Source organism: Herpailurus yagouaroundi, unplaced genomic scaffold (assembly GCF_014898765.1).
Source record: "Herpailurus yagouaroundi ecotype Mexico unplaced genomic scaffold, PumYag 67793, whole genome shotgun sequence".
Classification (NCBI taxonomy): domain Eukaryota; kingdom Metazoa; phylum Chordata; class Mammalia; order Carnivora; family Felidae; genus Herpailurus; species Herpailurus yagouaroundi.
In genome coordinates this window covers 891119-908345 of record NW_024420586.1, presented here as the reverse complement: position 1 = coordinate 908345, position 17227 = coordinate 891119, and the positions used below count along the sequence as shown (strand labels likewise).

The window sequence follows — 17227 nt, the reverse complement described above, 5'->3', positions numbered from 1 at the left end:
TAACTACCATAGTTAATAAATGCTATGAATGATAATACATAAAATCTAGTACTGCATTCTACAGAGCAGTAAGACCAACCAGGTATCCCGGAACATGTCCTCATCATGGGTTACAAAATGCATAGACTGAATTTCTTTTCTGGATACATTCTACTTAGGCTCTCTGCAAACCTTTGATTAAAATAGTGTGTACCACTTAGCTGTTTACACTCAAATGGACAAAAACAACAATTCAGCAGGTAATATTTTAACAAAAGTAGCCTAGGGATTTATTTTATTTTATTTTTTGGTTTGGTTTTCTAAAGAAACATACTTGGTTCACTTCTTTTATTCCCTTTTTTTAAGCCCTACAATTTGAATACTGTTCACATCCAAGCAACACCCAAATAATGAAGATGCATTAAAAATAGGAGTCTTCAGGGGAACAGAGGCTGAAAGCGGTGGCGATGAGTGTTCGCTGTGGCCCCTCCTGGCGCTATACGGCTCCCAGGATGGCCTACACCAGCGGCCTGGCTACCAGAGTCGGCAGGAGTCCACGCCTCTGTTCATCGTGGAATTGGATGGACAGTTAAAGGCTTTCTGGAACTCTTCAAAGTTGCTAATTGCACCATTGACCCTGGAAAAGATATGTCACACAGTCCATGTTATTCACTTCTTCCATATCAGTAGGTTCTGGATACAACTGCAGCAGCCATACTGCTCTCAGAGATGTTGCATTCATCTCAGCTGTTTATGGGAGAGACAAATGAAGCCCCAAATGGAGAAGTAAAATTCCAAAGAAATTAACAGAGCTGAGGCTAGAACCAGCACCTCCTGAATGCCAGGTACATGCTCTTACAAATCTTCCCAATACCCTCAAATTTCTATAAACTGTAGGGTTTGCAATTCCTATAAATTGTATATACATACAACTGTATAGCCCTATAAATTTATAGACTCCTAGAAATTTAAGGATGTACCAGAAATACTTAGCTTTTCTATTTTTTCCCACTTTTTATGGAACGTATAACTGATACAAAGTAAAATGTAAAGCTTATCAATTTTGTTCATGTATATATACCCATGTTACTACCACCCAGAGTATTTCCAGCACCTAGAAGGCTCCACTGTGTGCCCTACAAGTAGAACCTCCAAGGAAAATTACTAGTCTGACCTCTATCACCACAGATTCATTTTGCTTGTTTTTGAACTTCATATGAATGGAATCACACAATATGCACTCTTTTGTTCCTGACTTCTTTCACTCAATATTATGTCTGCAAGATTCATCCATGTTCTTACTATCTATAAACTATCTTTAAAGACTTCATTCAATCTACAAAAAATGCTTTCCTTAATTCCTATTATGTTTGAAGGTTCATATTTACCTAGAATCTGGTCAAGGTAACAAACTAATGAATGGTGTCTGCCTGTTATTGATGAGTAATGTCTTACTGAAGTTAGTTCCAAAATCTGGTGTTCTTGCAAGTTCTCTGACTGCAGTAAAGACTGTGGATTCCTACTCAGCACTTTCATTTTAACTGCCTTACGGCAGAGGTATTTCCATCGTGTGATTTCTGCTGTACTCAAAATCTATAGTTACCGCAGACATCACTAACAAGCCAGCAAAAACTGCCCCCTCATCTATTTCTTACTCAACTGCATGTTCAAAGGGTTGACTAGAGACTCAGCTTTCTCAGTTATTAACTATTTCTTCCCTAATGACTTTGTTACCTATGGGCATTTGAATGAATATATTGGCCTGTATCCAAACTTCTTGTTTTAGCTGGGATGTATGGGTAGGAATGCATATTTCATAGTGTGATTCACCCTGGGCAAATGTTAAAAAGAGAATTTAGCTGATAATTAGTAAGTATACTCTGCAAATTATCAGCTAAAATCCAGCGTTACCAGCAACTAGTTACTAAAAGGAAATTAGTTTCTACAATCTTATCTGTTAAGTAATTAATCTACTGTGTGGCTTCCTTTGTACCATTCGCCAGTGGGAGAATATTTTAGTCCATTAGAGAGTGTCAGCATTTTTGACAGTTTAGCCCAGTGGGGGAGAATTTCTAATACAGTGATTAGATTTTTATGCTACTGGGTAATTTATAGTCAATTCCTGAAACATTTCTAAAGCAAACTTTTAGGAATAAGATTTTTAAATACAGGAGAAATTTTAGGCAATTTTCCTGCACTGTGCTGATGGAGTCACTTAAACATCAAGCAAAGATATCCAGATATATGACATGTTCTAGGCAAAGACTCAATAAAAATTATTATGGTTTCTTGGATTTCCCATTATAATTCTCTGACCCCAACTACAGAAAAGCTCCCTCAAACTGTGCAAGAAACCTAGCACAGGGTAAGTATACTAACTTTAATTTTATTTTTTTCTTATTATTTTTTGTACATTCTGACAAATAAGATTGTAATTCATAATCCTCTTCCCTTCACGTGAAGTAATTGTTTTCAAAAAATGATTCAAACTAAAAGCCAAAATGTAGAGCTTTGACTTTAGATATGAATTCTAATAGCTAAATACCACCATACATCCTCTTTTCTGTTCAGAACTATTAAGAAAGTGGGCATTCATTCATGTCTGCCGTTGACTGCATGAAAGAACAAGAGGCATTAAATAGGATATCCTAGGACACAAAATAAACCAGAGCTCTACGTGTTTTAAGGCACATAAACTCTCATCCTTGCCTAAGGAGAAAGACATTTTCTGGCCCAGACAAAAAAAAGTAGGGGGCTGGATAAGTCAAATATTCCAGTTTATTGAGCACCCATGGTGCTTTTGGCACCCGTGGATTGGTACCTTTCAAAACCTGGAAGATAACAAATGGGAATTAATACTAAAGCTATGAACTGGATTCTAAATTATCTTTGGAGTCTTGTACTATCTCACAGATCTCGATACAGCACTAGACGAGAGGTATGAGTAAATGCCTACTACAGAAATTTTTTTTGAAAGTATTCTGACTAAACTAGCTTCCTATTAATGAAAGAAAAGATGCTCGGTTCTGTTTGGTCAGATATTCCTGTCTGCAAAATGGAGATATCGCTGTTCACAATAAGGGCTTTTGTTCAGATCTCCTATGTGGTACAGCACTGGGATGGCTGAGTTGGGGAGGAGGTGGGAGACGCACAGTTAAAAATTAGGACCACCGATTTGCCCATTTACCTAAACTGAGGGGGACTGTGAGCACCAATTTGGACTTGTTCTCGGGCAGCTTCTGGTCTGTAGGAATTGCACCTCACCTAAAAGAGAAGAGAATCCCAGTAATTATGTTTCCATTCCGATTACACATTGCCTACCACCTTAACTGCTCCAAATTATACTGAAGAGTAATTTTAGACTCAGTGGATGACAGTTTTAGTAGATCAGATAAAACCTTCATCAGGAGTAACATCCATTATTCTAATCCCCAGAGTAGAAGGTTTGATTGTTGTGCATAACTCCACAACTTGAGTAAATTAGGAAGGTTTCTAGACAAATCTCTTTAATGTTTATCTTTTTTTTTTTGATAGAGAGAGAGAGAGAGAGAGCACAAGCAGGAGTGGGACAGAGAGAGGGGGGACAGAGGATCCAAAGCGGGCTCCATGCTGATAGCAGCGTGCCTGATGGGGGCTCGAACTCACAAACTGCGAGATCATGACCTGAGCCGAAATCAAGAGTCAGACACTTAACCAACTGAGCCACTCAGGCGCCCCTCTAGACAAATTTCTTAAATCAAGAGAATAGTGTATAAGCCTAGAAATCAACCAATGTATTAACTCAAATAATATAATGCTTGGAATAGCCCTTATCAAATTCCACCATACTCATTCGAACAGGAAAAAAAAAAATCAATCAATCATCCCTTATTGAGTATGGTCATGAGAAGTTAGTATTTTGCACCCTAAGTGCGTTGCTTGCCTTACCCCTAGTCAGGGCCTCAGATAGGAGGAGATTTCTCCATGGACTTTGAAGTTAGGCAAAGCTAATGTGACTTGCTCTGACCAACCACATGCAAGCAGAGGTGACAGATGTCACATCCTTGTGGAAGCTTTAAAAACCCAGTGCAAGTTTTTAAGAGTCTTAAGAATAATTTAAGATGCTACATTAAGATCCAGTGGACATTTCCTCATCTCTCTTTCCTACCCCGATGCTGAACATGTGAGCGTGTGTTGAGATAAAGATTCCAAAACCCTGGTCCTTGAGTAATAACTAGGAGCAGAGTCCCACTTTGAACCCCCACTTTCACATGGGACGTGGAGCAGGAACACAAAAGAAAGTGTCTTTGTACTGTTTGTTCCTGCACCATAACCTACTTAATCCTGACTTGAAGTTTGTCTGGAAACATGATATAGCCTTGAAGTATGAAAAGAACTAGGAGACATGAAATGATGCGGGGAATTCTAAGTGTGGGAGAAAATGGAAGCAAAGACATATTTGAGAGAAAAGAAAAAGCGAGACATTGAGCAGGGATAATGCGTGGTGGATAACGGGCAGCAGTGGGAGGCCAGCAGGGAGAGAGGATGGTGCCGGATTTCTGAAGTCTTGAGCAACAGGCCAAGGGTTTAAACTGTATTTAAACACTGTTTGTGAGCAGGAAAATGACAAAATCATATTTGTAAAAGAATTATCTGGCAGGGGTGCATAGCAGGAGGAGGAAATTAGAGACTAGTTCCAAGAGTATTTATGGGCCTCAGGAAGGTTCCCAATGAGTGGCCACTAAGTAAGTAGAAACAGGAATGAAGAAAAGTAGAAAGATAAAGAGAATGTCTAAGAAAAGAATTAACAGGTCACAGAAAGTACAAGGATACAGGAAGCAGGAAAGGTGACATGATGCTATTGCTTTTGATGAAGATAAACCATCTGAACATGACTGTGAAGATGCTTTTGTAATGTGATTCCTTAATTTCCTCAGAAGTTAGTTGAGATGAAGTTGTTTCTGGCATTCTCTATTACCTCATTTTTTCTTGTTCTGTTTTTTTCTTATATTCTTACATTATTATACAGCATCGTTACAGTATTGTCTTTGCTTCATATATCATTTAAGATGCTTCTGAAAACACATTACGGTTGTTACTGTTTTCCAAGTATCTTCTCAGGAGGGAAAATAACTTTAGTCCCTATAAGCAGACTTATTCCAATGTGCAAAGGCTGAAAATCTCCTCCTTCTGTCAGTAGGAATACCTCCAAGATAGTAACATAAAGTAGCTTTCCATTTTTCCCTAAATCTCTTTAGTTTAAAATAAATCAGATATGCTTTGGAATTTTATTTGAAGACATCTCAAAATTATGAAGATAATATTGCTACCAGTTGGTTTACCTTACATCCAAAAAGATATTGTGGACTAGGATGTAACTAAGATGGACTTTAAGTAAGTAAGAACCAATGGACACTGTACTGTGTCCTCGAGATCAAAGGTCGGCAAACTTTTTTCTGTAAAAGGGCAGACATTAAATGGTTTAGGCCTTGCAGACCATAAGGTCTCTGTTTCAACTACTCAGTTTGGCCACAGTAACACAAAACCAGCCACCCACAACACATAAAGGAAAGAGCATGGCTGTTTTCTAATAAAACAGTTTTTACAAAAATGGACAGCAGGCCATAATTGGCCCATGGGTCCAAGTTTGCCAACCCCTGCTCTAGAAATTTCTAACTACATTGTGTGTGCTTACTTGAGATATCTGACCCAGCACTGACCCCAAAGAAGTCTCTTTAATGGAACTGCTACTTAGTCTTACCTTTTATAAACAATTCATCTAAAAATGTCAAGCATCTTCAACATATCCAGCATCTTTGCTGGGTGCTATGGAGATACATAAGAAATATAAGGACCCAGGGATGCCTGGGTGGCTCAGTCGCTTAAGTGTCTGACTTTGGCTCAGGTCATGATCTCCAGTTCGTGGGTTCAAGCCCTGCGTCAGGCTCTGTGCTGACAGCCTGGAGCCTGCTTTGGATTCTGTGTCTCCCTCTCTGCCCCTGCCCCACTCATGCTCTGTCTGTCTCTCAAAAAAAGGTTTTTTTCAAAGAAATATAAGGATCCAGAAGATTAGCTATGGATATAAAACTAAAAGTCTTGGGGCGCCTGGGTGGCGCAGTCGGTTAAGCGTCCGACTTCAGCCAGGTCACGATCTCGCAGTCCGTGAGTTCAAGCCCCGCATCAGGCTCTGGGCTGATGGCTCAGAGCCTGGAGCCTGTTTCCGATTCTGTGTCTCCCTCTCTCTCTGCCCCTCCCCCGTTCATGCTCTGTCTCTCTCTGTCCCAAAAATAAATAAAAAACGTTAAAAAAAATTTTTTTTAAAAATAAAAAAATAAAAAAAAAAACAAACTAAAAGTCTTCAACAGTTTGAGAACAATTAAGGACTCAACTGCATAGTAATGAAGGGAATGTAATGTAAAGGAGTTAGAGATTCAAAAAAGAGAGAGAGAGAGTACTGGAGTCCCAGGGAAGTCTGTGGAAAATTTGGAGGAGGTGGAACTCGACGTGGATCCTGAACAATAAAGATGAGACTGAATAATCTCAGGGGGAGGAGTATGAAGAGGGTCACATCATAGAAGGAAAATAAAAAGCAAAGCCACACAGTCAGTAATTGGCATAACAGTGTGGGTTGGAAGTGAGGACACCTGCCTGGCTGGCTAAGGGTGAGTCTAGGAGAGTTGCAGGAACTCAGAACTGGTTGGGTACAGTTGAGTAAGACTGAACAGAACTATGAAAGCCAGCTGGACGTGTTTGGCTTTGATGTGGCAGGCACTTGGGAGCCACTGCAGTTCCTTCAGCAGGTCCGTAATGAAATCAAAGTAGTATTCTAGGGTCATGTAAGACAGACAGTGGTGGAAAGATGCCAAAGTTGGAAAAACATGCCATAACGCTGTTGGGATAATCCAGAGTCAAAGAGATCAAGGCTTACTCTACAGATGATGAGACAGGCTAATAGGGAAAAAGAGGTTCAATCTGAAGAGGAGTTAAAACGATGAAACATCCAGCTTTGGGGACCCATGTCATAAAAACGAGGATAGACAAATCAAGACCAAAGAATCTACATTTTCTAACCAGGAAGACCCAGAGACTTGGGGTGTATTGACAGCAATGGGAAAACTAAAAAGGAAAGTCATTTTAGTGACTCCAGTTTTACCAATGTCATGTCGATAAATGATTATTTAGTGTTGTCATGTCAGCTTTAAGAAATAAAAGATCCTGTGGGCACCTAGGTGGCTCAGTCAGTTGAGCATCTGACTTTGGCTCAGTTCATGATCTCACGGTTCGTGAATTCAAGCCCCACATCAGGTTTGTGGCTGTCACAGTGCAAAGCCCACTTTAGATCATCTGCCTCCCTCTCTCTCTGCCCCTCCCCAGCTCTCTGTCTTAAAAATAAATTAGCATTAAAAAAAGAAATAAAAGATCCCAGAAAGGTGAGAATCCTTTAGCCAGAGTCAGCCAAAGAAGCTGAGAAAATCAAAAAGGAAGAAAAGCCATAGAAGGAAAATCAAAGCAGCTGTGGAATGAATCAGCTTACTGAGGAGCCAATGCAAAGAGTGAAGAAAAGAAGGTTGTGCTGTTAACAACTTTGGTCTAGTTTTGAGCATACAGATCTACATTGCCCACTGTGAAGCCATGCATCAGAACCTTCATCAACCCATCTCTTCTTTGAAAATGAGGCCTACACACTTGTGACATAAGCTTCTATTGTTGTTTTCAGCTCTAGCAGCCTCCACGTACTCTTCTGACTCTTGAGACCAAGGGAACACAGCCTTGTGGGTCCCCCGCAGGTTGAGAGAGGTGGGATACTGTCAGCCCATGAGGCAAAGGAACAGGAGAAACAGAGCAGAGGGCAGGGCCATGAAAGCCAATCACCAGAAAAGGTTATAGGAAGTAGTGCATACTTTAAGAAGTCAGGATATATTAAAGAAATGATAAGTGGTTACCACAGGGCTGGTAACCCACTTGATAAACAATACCAAAATACCCTGACTCAATCAGTTGATTAATTATGTCCCCCAGAATATTAAGAAGATGAAATTTGTCCCGGAAATAAGCAGCAAGATAAAATTTCAGCTCAAATCAAAGTTATGCCATTCAACTTTCGTTCCAAACCTTTCACCATGGGAGCAAGCCAAAGTCTCACATTTCACCTCTGATGCCCCTTCCTTGGCCTACTCACATGAGCATAACTCAGGAAGAAGAGCTGGTTGTTGGTGAATGTGATGCCTGGTAGTAGAGGCTCCTCAAGTCCCTGCCTCTTGTCATTTATCCATTTTCGGTAAGCCTGGAGAGAGAAGTAGAATGGATGATCCTCTGCAATGGTGGCTCTTCTCTTGTTTCATCCAGTGCAGAGATACTCAATATATCCTCCACCATGTGCAAAATGCATCCTGTAAAGTTTTCCTTTAACAACACCAACCTCTGGAAATGCAAATCAATGTCGTATTGCTTAACAGTGAGGCAGGTTCACCTGCTAAAAGACCTGATACTCAACAGATACAGAGAAGCTGGGCCAAAGCATTCACACGTTAAATACCTCCCCCCCCCCCCCCCACACACACACAAAAAGCTATTCCTTCTCTAACACAATGGCAAGGACTTTGGAAATAAATGTTGGGGTCAACATATTGGGGCCAAATTTTTATTTTTCCAAGTAAAAGGGAAAACTATCATCTGCAATCACCATCACTTTATAAAATATATTTTAATTAGAATACAGGAAGGATGTAACCTCAGAATAACAGCCTGGTCTTTACATTAAATGCATTTACCTTTATGAAAATCTTTCCACATCATCCTTAATGTTTCTTATTTAAGCAAAGACCAGTGGATGATGAAAACCTTACTATGGACTGTTACTGGCCAACTGTATGAGAACCACTAGCCTCTGGCCATCATTTAGAAGCTTGGTATTTTAAGAGAAAATTGCAAGATGGGCTATAGAGACCGGGTACTCAAGGAAAACTCATATGAACATAGCCCTGAGGAGATTTCTGGAACATGCTTTGATATTATTGTGAACGCATTTGCTGAAAACCATCCTTTAAATACATGATTCTTCACAAAAAATATTATTCTTTAGGGTAACTCTATATCCCATAAAGAAAGAAAAAAAGAAATGCAGCTCTATCCATATAATAGAGTATGACAGAGTCAATGTGGAAATATAATTCTATTTACAGAAATTACAGAAATCTAACTCCTCAAGAATATGTGTGTAGTGTAAATTGAGGTGCACCCACATGGCGTTCCATAGTTTCATTTTAAAAATCACAGCAAATATGTTGCAGTGCATACCCTAAAAGCTTCCCGCAGACCTCCATTATCAGCAATATTTTCTCCCAGGGTCCTCTTCCCCTTCACCTAACAAAAAGAAAAAAAAAAAAAAAAGAGTGTTTCACAGCCAACTATCATTCAGCAGAAGGCATAAATACGATAGCAAGAAAAAGTGCCATATTTTCCAGAGAAAATTACATTCAATAAATCCTAGGGTAGTCATAATATATTGTGAGATGGCAAACGAACTCCAGCAAGGTGCTCCTGAATACACTAATTTCTATTTATTATGCTACGCATTTCTTTCTCCCCCACCTCCGTATCTTACCAATTTAGCCAGCTCCAATAAAATGTTAACAATACTCTGAGTGACTCGGGTTTAATGGAGAAAAAGTTGAAATGTCAATACACAAATGACTTTCTCTGATTAATTCATATAATTTGAGTCTTTTCCGTGTGCTTCTGTTTCCAAAAATTTACCATCCACAAAGGAACAAAACTTCAAGACCAACCATCACCATTTTCCCTTCAGCAACTTCCATGAAAAATTAAAAGGAGGGTAGTTCTCATGGGGGACAAAAATCAAACAGAAGTAGCACATTCCACAAGGTCAAGGTTTGCAATATGTATGATAAGCAGCCAAGCACGGGGAAGAAATTCCTCCAAACATTTGAAGATTGTTTCTTAAATCCCTAAATAGGCTAAGATAAAAAAACATTCCAAACCAATACAGCCCACAAGCCAGAATCTAACCTGCCGCTCATTTTTGTACAGGCTGTGAGGTAAAACTGGATTTTACATTTCTCAGTGCATAGGGGAAAAAAAATCCAAAGAAGGGGAATATTTTGTGGCATATGAAAATTAGATGAAATTCAAATTCAGTGTCCTTCATTCAGGTTTTATGGGAACACAGCCATGCCCATCTGTGTCCATACGGTCTGGGGCACTCCCCTTGCTACAGTGGCCTAGTTAAGTAGTTGCAAAAGAGACCTATGGCCCACAAAACCTAAATCACTTACTGCCTGGCCCTCTGCAGACCAAGGTTGTCAATCCCTGCCGAAGACGTCTATGTCCTAAATTCCTGGAGCCTGTGAAAATGTTATCTTTTGTGGCAAAAGGAAATTGTAAAATATGATTAAGTAAAGGATCTGGAGAATTAGCCTGCATTATCCAGGTAGGTCTAATGTAACTACAAGGGTCCATATAGATAGAGGAAACGGGAGGAGTGATGCAATGTGAGATGTGACCAGCTACTGCTGGTTTAGAAGAAAGGCACCATGAGTGAAGGAATGTGGCCAGCCTCTAAAAGCAAGAAACGCCAAGGAAACAGACTCTCCCCCAGAGCAGCTAGAAAGGAAAACAGTTCTGTGTCACCCTGATTTCAGCTCACTGAGACCTGAGCGAGACATTGAGGACTGCAAAATAGTGTTTGTGTCGTTTCAAGCCATTAAGTTTGTGGTGATGTGTGATAGCAGCAACAGGAAATGAATACACCCTGCTGTAAACTTCAAAGCCATGGGTCCTACCCATTCTTTACTTTTCGGCTAGCCCAAGCACCCAGGTATCAAGCAATACCAATGGATAAAAACCAATCTTCGGAGAGCATTAATTTCCGTAATCACCCAGGACTCTCCTAGCTTCAGTCCTCTAAGTTCCCACTCTGGCTTCACATATATTCTTCTTTGACAACAATCTTACAAATTAGGTGCTGTTACCACCACCCTTGTTTAACAAATAAGGAAAGAACAGAGTGTGTAGCAGATGCCTACAGATGTCGTTGTTGCACATGTCGTTGGTGTCACACTAGATCCCCTTTTCCATCAGGACTATACACCCATTCCTACAACTGCTACCAGCTCAGAAAGATTAAGCTTAGCTTAGGGGACTCACCACACCTGAAGATTCCTGGGAGGGGATACCCCAACTCTCAGTAACTGACTGATGAGCAGTTAGAACTGCCTAGCCCTCTAGCCCCCGGCTGAACAATTCCTATGGTGCGATTCATGCTCCAGAACCTGGATCAGGCTGAGGCTAAACTCATGAAACCAACAGGTTTTCTTTACCCTCATACAGGTCTCTCCTGAAACTACTTCCTAAATAAATTCCTTACCTAAGAAACCCCTTCTTGGGCTTTGTTTCTGGAGCACCTAACCTAAAACAGAGTGATTAAATCAACTGCCCACATTTCGCGGGGATTCAAACCCAAAAAGTCTGTGTCTAGAGTTTTTTCCTCCTAACATGCTACCTTCTCAAATCTCAACTGCTCTTGACTCCAGTGCATCTGCTTATACCCACTCATGCCCATATTTAATTTCCTTCATTGTTTCTCTAAGCTTTATCAAAATTGGAGGTTTGAGGAGTGGCCTCACCCCTCTGGCTCCTCCCCCTCACTCTAGACCACTTCCTTAGACCATATGGCCCTAGGTTTGCCTCTCACCAGGTGGGAATAGTCTGCTTCTGTGGCACTCCCCTGGAGCACTCCCCAGTTCACTGCAATGGACTCAGGCATGGAAGACCAGCATCCATAAATGGAGCCAGAAAATAAACTGTGGCCCTTTATACTCACAAAGGAAGCCGCCCCCTCTCCTCTGGGATAGAGATTGAAGCTGTTTTCTGACAGTTGAGCGGATTTTGCCCGGGCGGGCATCCCCTTTCTATCGTCTTTGTGACAAAGGTACACATTTGCCAGAATTCAATTTCAGTGTCTGACATTTTAGCCCAAAAGGATGCTGTGGAATAGTCTCCCTCCCAACACACTAGCTAGGAATAAAATGAGCTTAGAATGTGAGAACCACAGCATGATATGGTGAAAAGAATGTGGATCTCAGACTCACTCTAATCTAGACTCTACTGTGGTTTTTCATCTCTTTGAGCCTCAGTTTTCTTATATGTAAAATAAGCTAGCAATATGTACACCTCTCAAGACCAGTATGAGGATTACATTTGTTTCGGCTGGTTGAAAAGTCTACCACCATGCCTGCATATAACAATCATCACGAAATATACATTCCCTTCCTCTAAGAAAACTGTTCTTCTATTGGTTTTTGTTGTTGTTGTTGTTGTTGTTGTTGTTGTTGTTTTCAGTCCCACAAACTTTGGCTTTGTTTTTCTGTAGGATGGGGCACCTATGAGTATGTGACAAAGCATTAGTAATAGTAACAACAATTTACTGAGCACTTACTGCACGTCAGCCATCATGCTGGTGCTTTACATAACGGCAGCCATTTAATTCTTACAACAAATGAATGAGTTCAGGAACAGTGACCCATTTCACAGATGAAGACACTGAGAATCAGGAACATTAAGCAACTTTCCCAAGTTCAAAAAACTTGTAACTGGTTGAATCAAGATTTGAACCTCTAGCTGACTCTAGAACCCCTCGCTCCCCTACACTTTTCTTGAAGCAACATATATTCTAGATGGATTTTCACAATGTGATAACTCCTGAATTGAATACTGATAAACAGAAGCACCCATTTTACATTTTCTCATGACAGAGTTGTAGATATTAAAATACACCCACACACATACACACCCACACACCCACACACACACAGAAATGGCTTTCCAGAACAATGATGAAAGAGCTACAGAAAGTATTCAAGAATACAGCCTCTGGTTTCTCTGCCTGGATAAAGAGCAGTGTTCCTTGTGCTGAATATGGTTGAAGAAGTAGAGGACCAAGTCAGTTCTGTGTGGTCTCTTGTTCCTGTTAGGTGTTGTACCCTTAACCATACGAATTAGGGGCATACAGGGTGCACATGTGTGTTTTAGAGTGAGGGCTTCCTGCAGATCCATACCCTACCAACAATTCTTCACTATTGGCCTCTTACGGTCAAATACAATGTGAGAAATCTGTTTCTTATAATTATGAAAGCAGGGGTAGAAAACGCAATAAAAAAACTACAAAGAAAAATTCATATAGGGAGCAGAAATGAAAACCTGATCAAACCAGCAAAATAAGGAAAAGGAAAAAGAATTAAAAATAATATACAGGAGATAAACTACAAAGAGAAAACTATAAAACTGTGTTTGAAAATGTAAAATAAGAACCAGACAGAAAGGCATACCATGTTCTTGAACAAGAAGACTGTATAATAAATATGTCAATTCCATACAGTAACTGTGATTTAACTTAGAATCCCAATGGGATTTTCTTTGGGGCACAGGGTAACCTGTAGGTAACATGATCTTGGACCAACTACAGAAGTATATTTGCCTGAGAATGGGCAACCATGTAAAAGAAGAACAGTGAGGGAGAGTTTATATTGACACATACCAGAACAATCCTTATAACAATGGTAATAAGGGCTTGGTAAAGAAATCAACAAATAGACCAGCAGAGTAGAACACATAATCCAAAAATTGATGTCAATATATATAAGATTCTAAAATTTGACAAATAATCAATTCAGTGAGAAAAAAAAAGTCTTTTAATCAGTGATGGTGGATCAATGGACTATCAGAAGAAAAGTAATCACTCATATTAAATTCCATAAAAAAATAAGTTTTACATGCATCAAGATTTAAATGTAAAATAACATAACAACAAAAATTTTCCCAAAAGGCTGGGAAACTATATATATGACATACAGTGGAAATACAGAAACTATTTTTTAAGAGAAATAGGTATCTTTGGCTATATAGAAATGTTTAATTTTTGTAGGTCAAAGATGCCATATATAAAATCCAATGGATGAGTAATATACTTGGGGGAAAACACTGTAATGTGGATGATAAAATTTTAACATCTGTAATATTTTTTAAAAGTTCTATATATTGACAAGAAAATAACTGAATAGAGAAATGCTCTTTCGTATATCACTTGTGAGAATATGAAATAATATAAGTTGTTGGTGACAGTAGGAACCTATTTTATATGGACAAAAAGAACATGAACCTAATGACAGTGTTTATGACAGCAGCATTTGCTGTGGGAAAAGAATTGGAGACAAAGCATAACCTCTCTCAACCAGAGGTTAGTTGAGTACGTTAGACACACTCACAATGTGGACTTCTGGACAGTCACTGAAAACCATGAACTAAAGGAGTGCGTGTATGCATGTCTGTCTCTACATGAGCATGGGAAACAGTGTACCAGGGTGATTAAGATGAATTACAGGTAGGCAAGCTAAGAGTGATGACAGGGAAAGGGGAAGGGGACGGACATGAAGACAAGAAAGGAGCAGAATCTGACGCACACAAGCAGCATGTATAAAGTCGCATTCTTGTCTTCATGGAAATTTATGTATGTATACCTAAGAAAAAAAGCAGCATTTTAAAAGTACGTTTCTTTTGTTCCAACGTCTGTAATTAACATCTCTTAACCAATTAAGAGTCATTTAATTCAAAATAGTGAGATTTCAACGAATTAAACTAAAGTAGTAGTTTGGAAGGAAATTTTTTTAAATGATATGGAATATAGATTTATAAGAGTTGTACTGTTTGTGTTTGCAACAAGACTTTCTATATTTGTCTGAATCTAGGAAAACAAACTAATGTTTAGGCCTGTAATTCTCAAACTCAAGCTTGAATCAGAGTCAGCAGAGGGTTTGTGAACAGACAGCCAGCCAGACTGACTATCAGCATTCCCCTCCCTCCAGGATTCTGGGTCAATAGGTCTGTCATAAGACTCAAGAATTTGCATTTCTAACAAGTTTCAAGGAGAGGCTGAGGCTGTTATTTTGGAAACCACACACCAAGAACCAATGGGCTAAATGAAGCTAATGTCCAAAAGAGAAAAAATGAGATGCTCCTTCACCACAGTTGTACTTACATTTAAGCCAGCTTTCCGCCAATAATAGTTGCTATATTGGTTAACCATGCACTTCGTTTTTTCTTTAAACTTTTCTTCTGAGTCAGTAGACCACCAAGGATCCAGGTTTCCATTTTTATCATATTTTCTACCTAGCAGAAAGGAAAATTAAAAGATATTTGTACTACCTGTGTTCTCCTCTAGGATTTTTATGGTTTCACATCTCACATTTAGGTCTTTAATCCATTCTGACGTTATTTCTGTGTATGGTGTAAGCAAGTGGTCCAGTTTCATTTTTGTTTTCCCTGCACATAGATGCCCAGATTTCCCAAAACCATTTGTTGAAGAGATTGCCTTTTTCCCCACTGGATATTCTTTCCTGCTTTGTCAAAGATTAACTGACTATATAATTGTGGGTTCATTTCTGGGGTCTCTATTGTGTTCCATTGATCTATGTGTCTATTTTTGTGCCAGTACCATACTGTTTTGATGGCTACAGCTTTGTAATATAACTTCAGAAGTCTGGAATTATGATGCTTCCCGCTTAGCTTTTCTTGTTCAAAACTGCTTTGGCTATTCAGAGTCTTTTGTGATTCCATACAAGTTTTAGGATTGTTTGTTCTAGCTCTGTGAAAAAATGCTGTTGGTATTTTCACAGGGATTACATCATTTTCCTAAAGAAGACATCCAGATGGCCAAAAGACGCATGAAAAGATAACTCCACATAGTTCCACGTAACTTATCATCAGTGAAATGCACACCAAAACTATAATGAGATCATCTCACACTTGTCATAATGGCTAAAATCAACAAGACAGGAGACAACAGGTATTGGCAAGGATGTAGAGAAAGGGGAACCCTCTTAGACTGTTGGTGGGAATGGAAACTGGTGCAGTCAGTGGAAAACAGTATGGAAGTTCCTCACAAAGTTAAAAATAGAACTATCTTATGATTCAACAATTGCACTACTAGGTATCTACCCAAAGAATACAAAAATACTAATTCGAAGGGCCACATGCACCCGAATGTTTACAGCAGCATTATCTACAATAGCCAAATTATGGAAACAGCCCAATTGTCCACTGATGGATGAATGGCTGAAGACAGACAGACAGACAGACAGATAAAGATATAGACACAATACACATACACACAGTGGAATCTTATTCGGCCATAAAAAAAAGAATGAAATCTTGCCATTTGCAATGACATGGATAGAGCTAGAAATTATAATGCTAAGTGAAATAAGTCAGTCAGAGAAAGACAAATACTTGTCTGTGGAATTTAAGAAACAAAGCAAACGATCATAAGGAAATAAAAGAGAGAGAGAAGCAAACACCAAGACGAATCTTAACTACAGAGAACAAACTGATGGTTGCCAGAGGGGAGATAGGTGGGGCAGGGGTGAAATAGGTGATTGGGATTAAGAAGGGCACTTGTCTTGATGAGCACCTGGTGATGTACACCTGAAACTATACTATAATGTATGTTAACTAACTGGAATTTAAATAAAAAGAAAAAAAAGATATTTGTACTATTTATGGAAACCAATTTCTCCATTTCCCCTTTCCCTCAATTCAATAGGCCCTGAGAAAGCAGTCCCAGTAGAACGGAGCACTCCTGGGAGCAGCTCCTACCTTCTCTCCAGTGTCACAGGTTAATTGTAGAAAGGGGGGGAAGGAGAAAGAGGAAGTTCTTTCTAAGTAAAAAGAACATTTTAAAAATAAGATTCATCAACTTTTGGTATGCACATTCTGAACCAATCTTGAATTCTTTGTTTTCATCTGATGTGACCCAAACTGTTCTCTGGATTATGAAACGAAATGGCTTCATTCAGAAAGTCCATGAAGGGAGACGGAGCACCAGGACCAGTGAAATTCCAAACAGTCCATGGGAACAGTCTAATGAGTCATTCACACTGGGAGACCGTAGCCCCTGACTCAACCCTGTAGGAATGTGTTTCCTCCAAGTTGCTAGGAGCCGAGACACACATAAAACCTCTGTTATGAATCATTCCACAGCCATCAGTGTGCATTGAAGGCCCATCTGTCCTGCTTGGACAAGGAAGGTTGCTCTAAAAAGAGAACTTGGAACAAGAATGGAAATCTCCAAAACATAATGGAAAAAAAGATCAGTTATACATGCTTTTTTGCCATAGGCTCACTCTTCATTTTCTCTACACCCTTCAAAAGAAGTCTGAGTGTATCTAGACTGTCTTCATACTCAAGATTACTATTG

The 17227-nt window shown here is 39.5% G+C and overlaps 1 protein-coding gene across 2 annotated transcripts in view; it reads right to left on the bottom strand.

Moving 5' to 3' along the window:
• Nucleotides 1-262: 262 nt before the first annotated feature.
• The window catches only part of PHEX (phosphate regulating endopeptidase X-linked), a 232304-nt gene continuing 215339 nt past the window's right edge, over nucleotides 263-17227 (bottom strand). For both annotated transcript variants that reach the window (XM_040468742.1, XM_040468743.1), the window contains 5 exons: nucleotides 15011-15141; nucleotides 9256-9321; nucleotides 8138-8242; nucleotides 3167-3243; nucleotides 263-616 (listed from right to left, as the gene is read on the bottom strand). In XM_040468742.1, the coding sequence (XP_040324676.1) occupies nucleotides 514-616; nucleotides 3167-3243; nucleotides 8138-8242; nucleotides 9256-9321; nucleotides 15011-15141 (482 nt within the window). In that variant the 3' untranslated portion in view covers nucleotides 263-513. The remainder of the gene's footprint in view (nucleotides 617-3166; nucleotides 3244-8137; nucleotides 8243-9255; nucleotides 9322-15010; nucleotides 15142-17227) is intronic.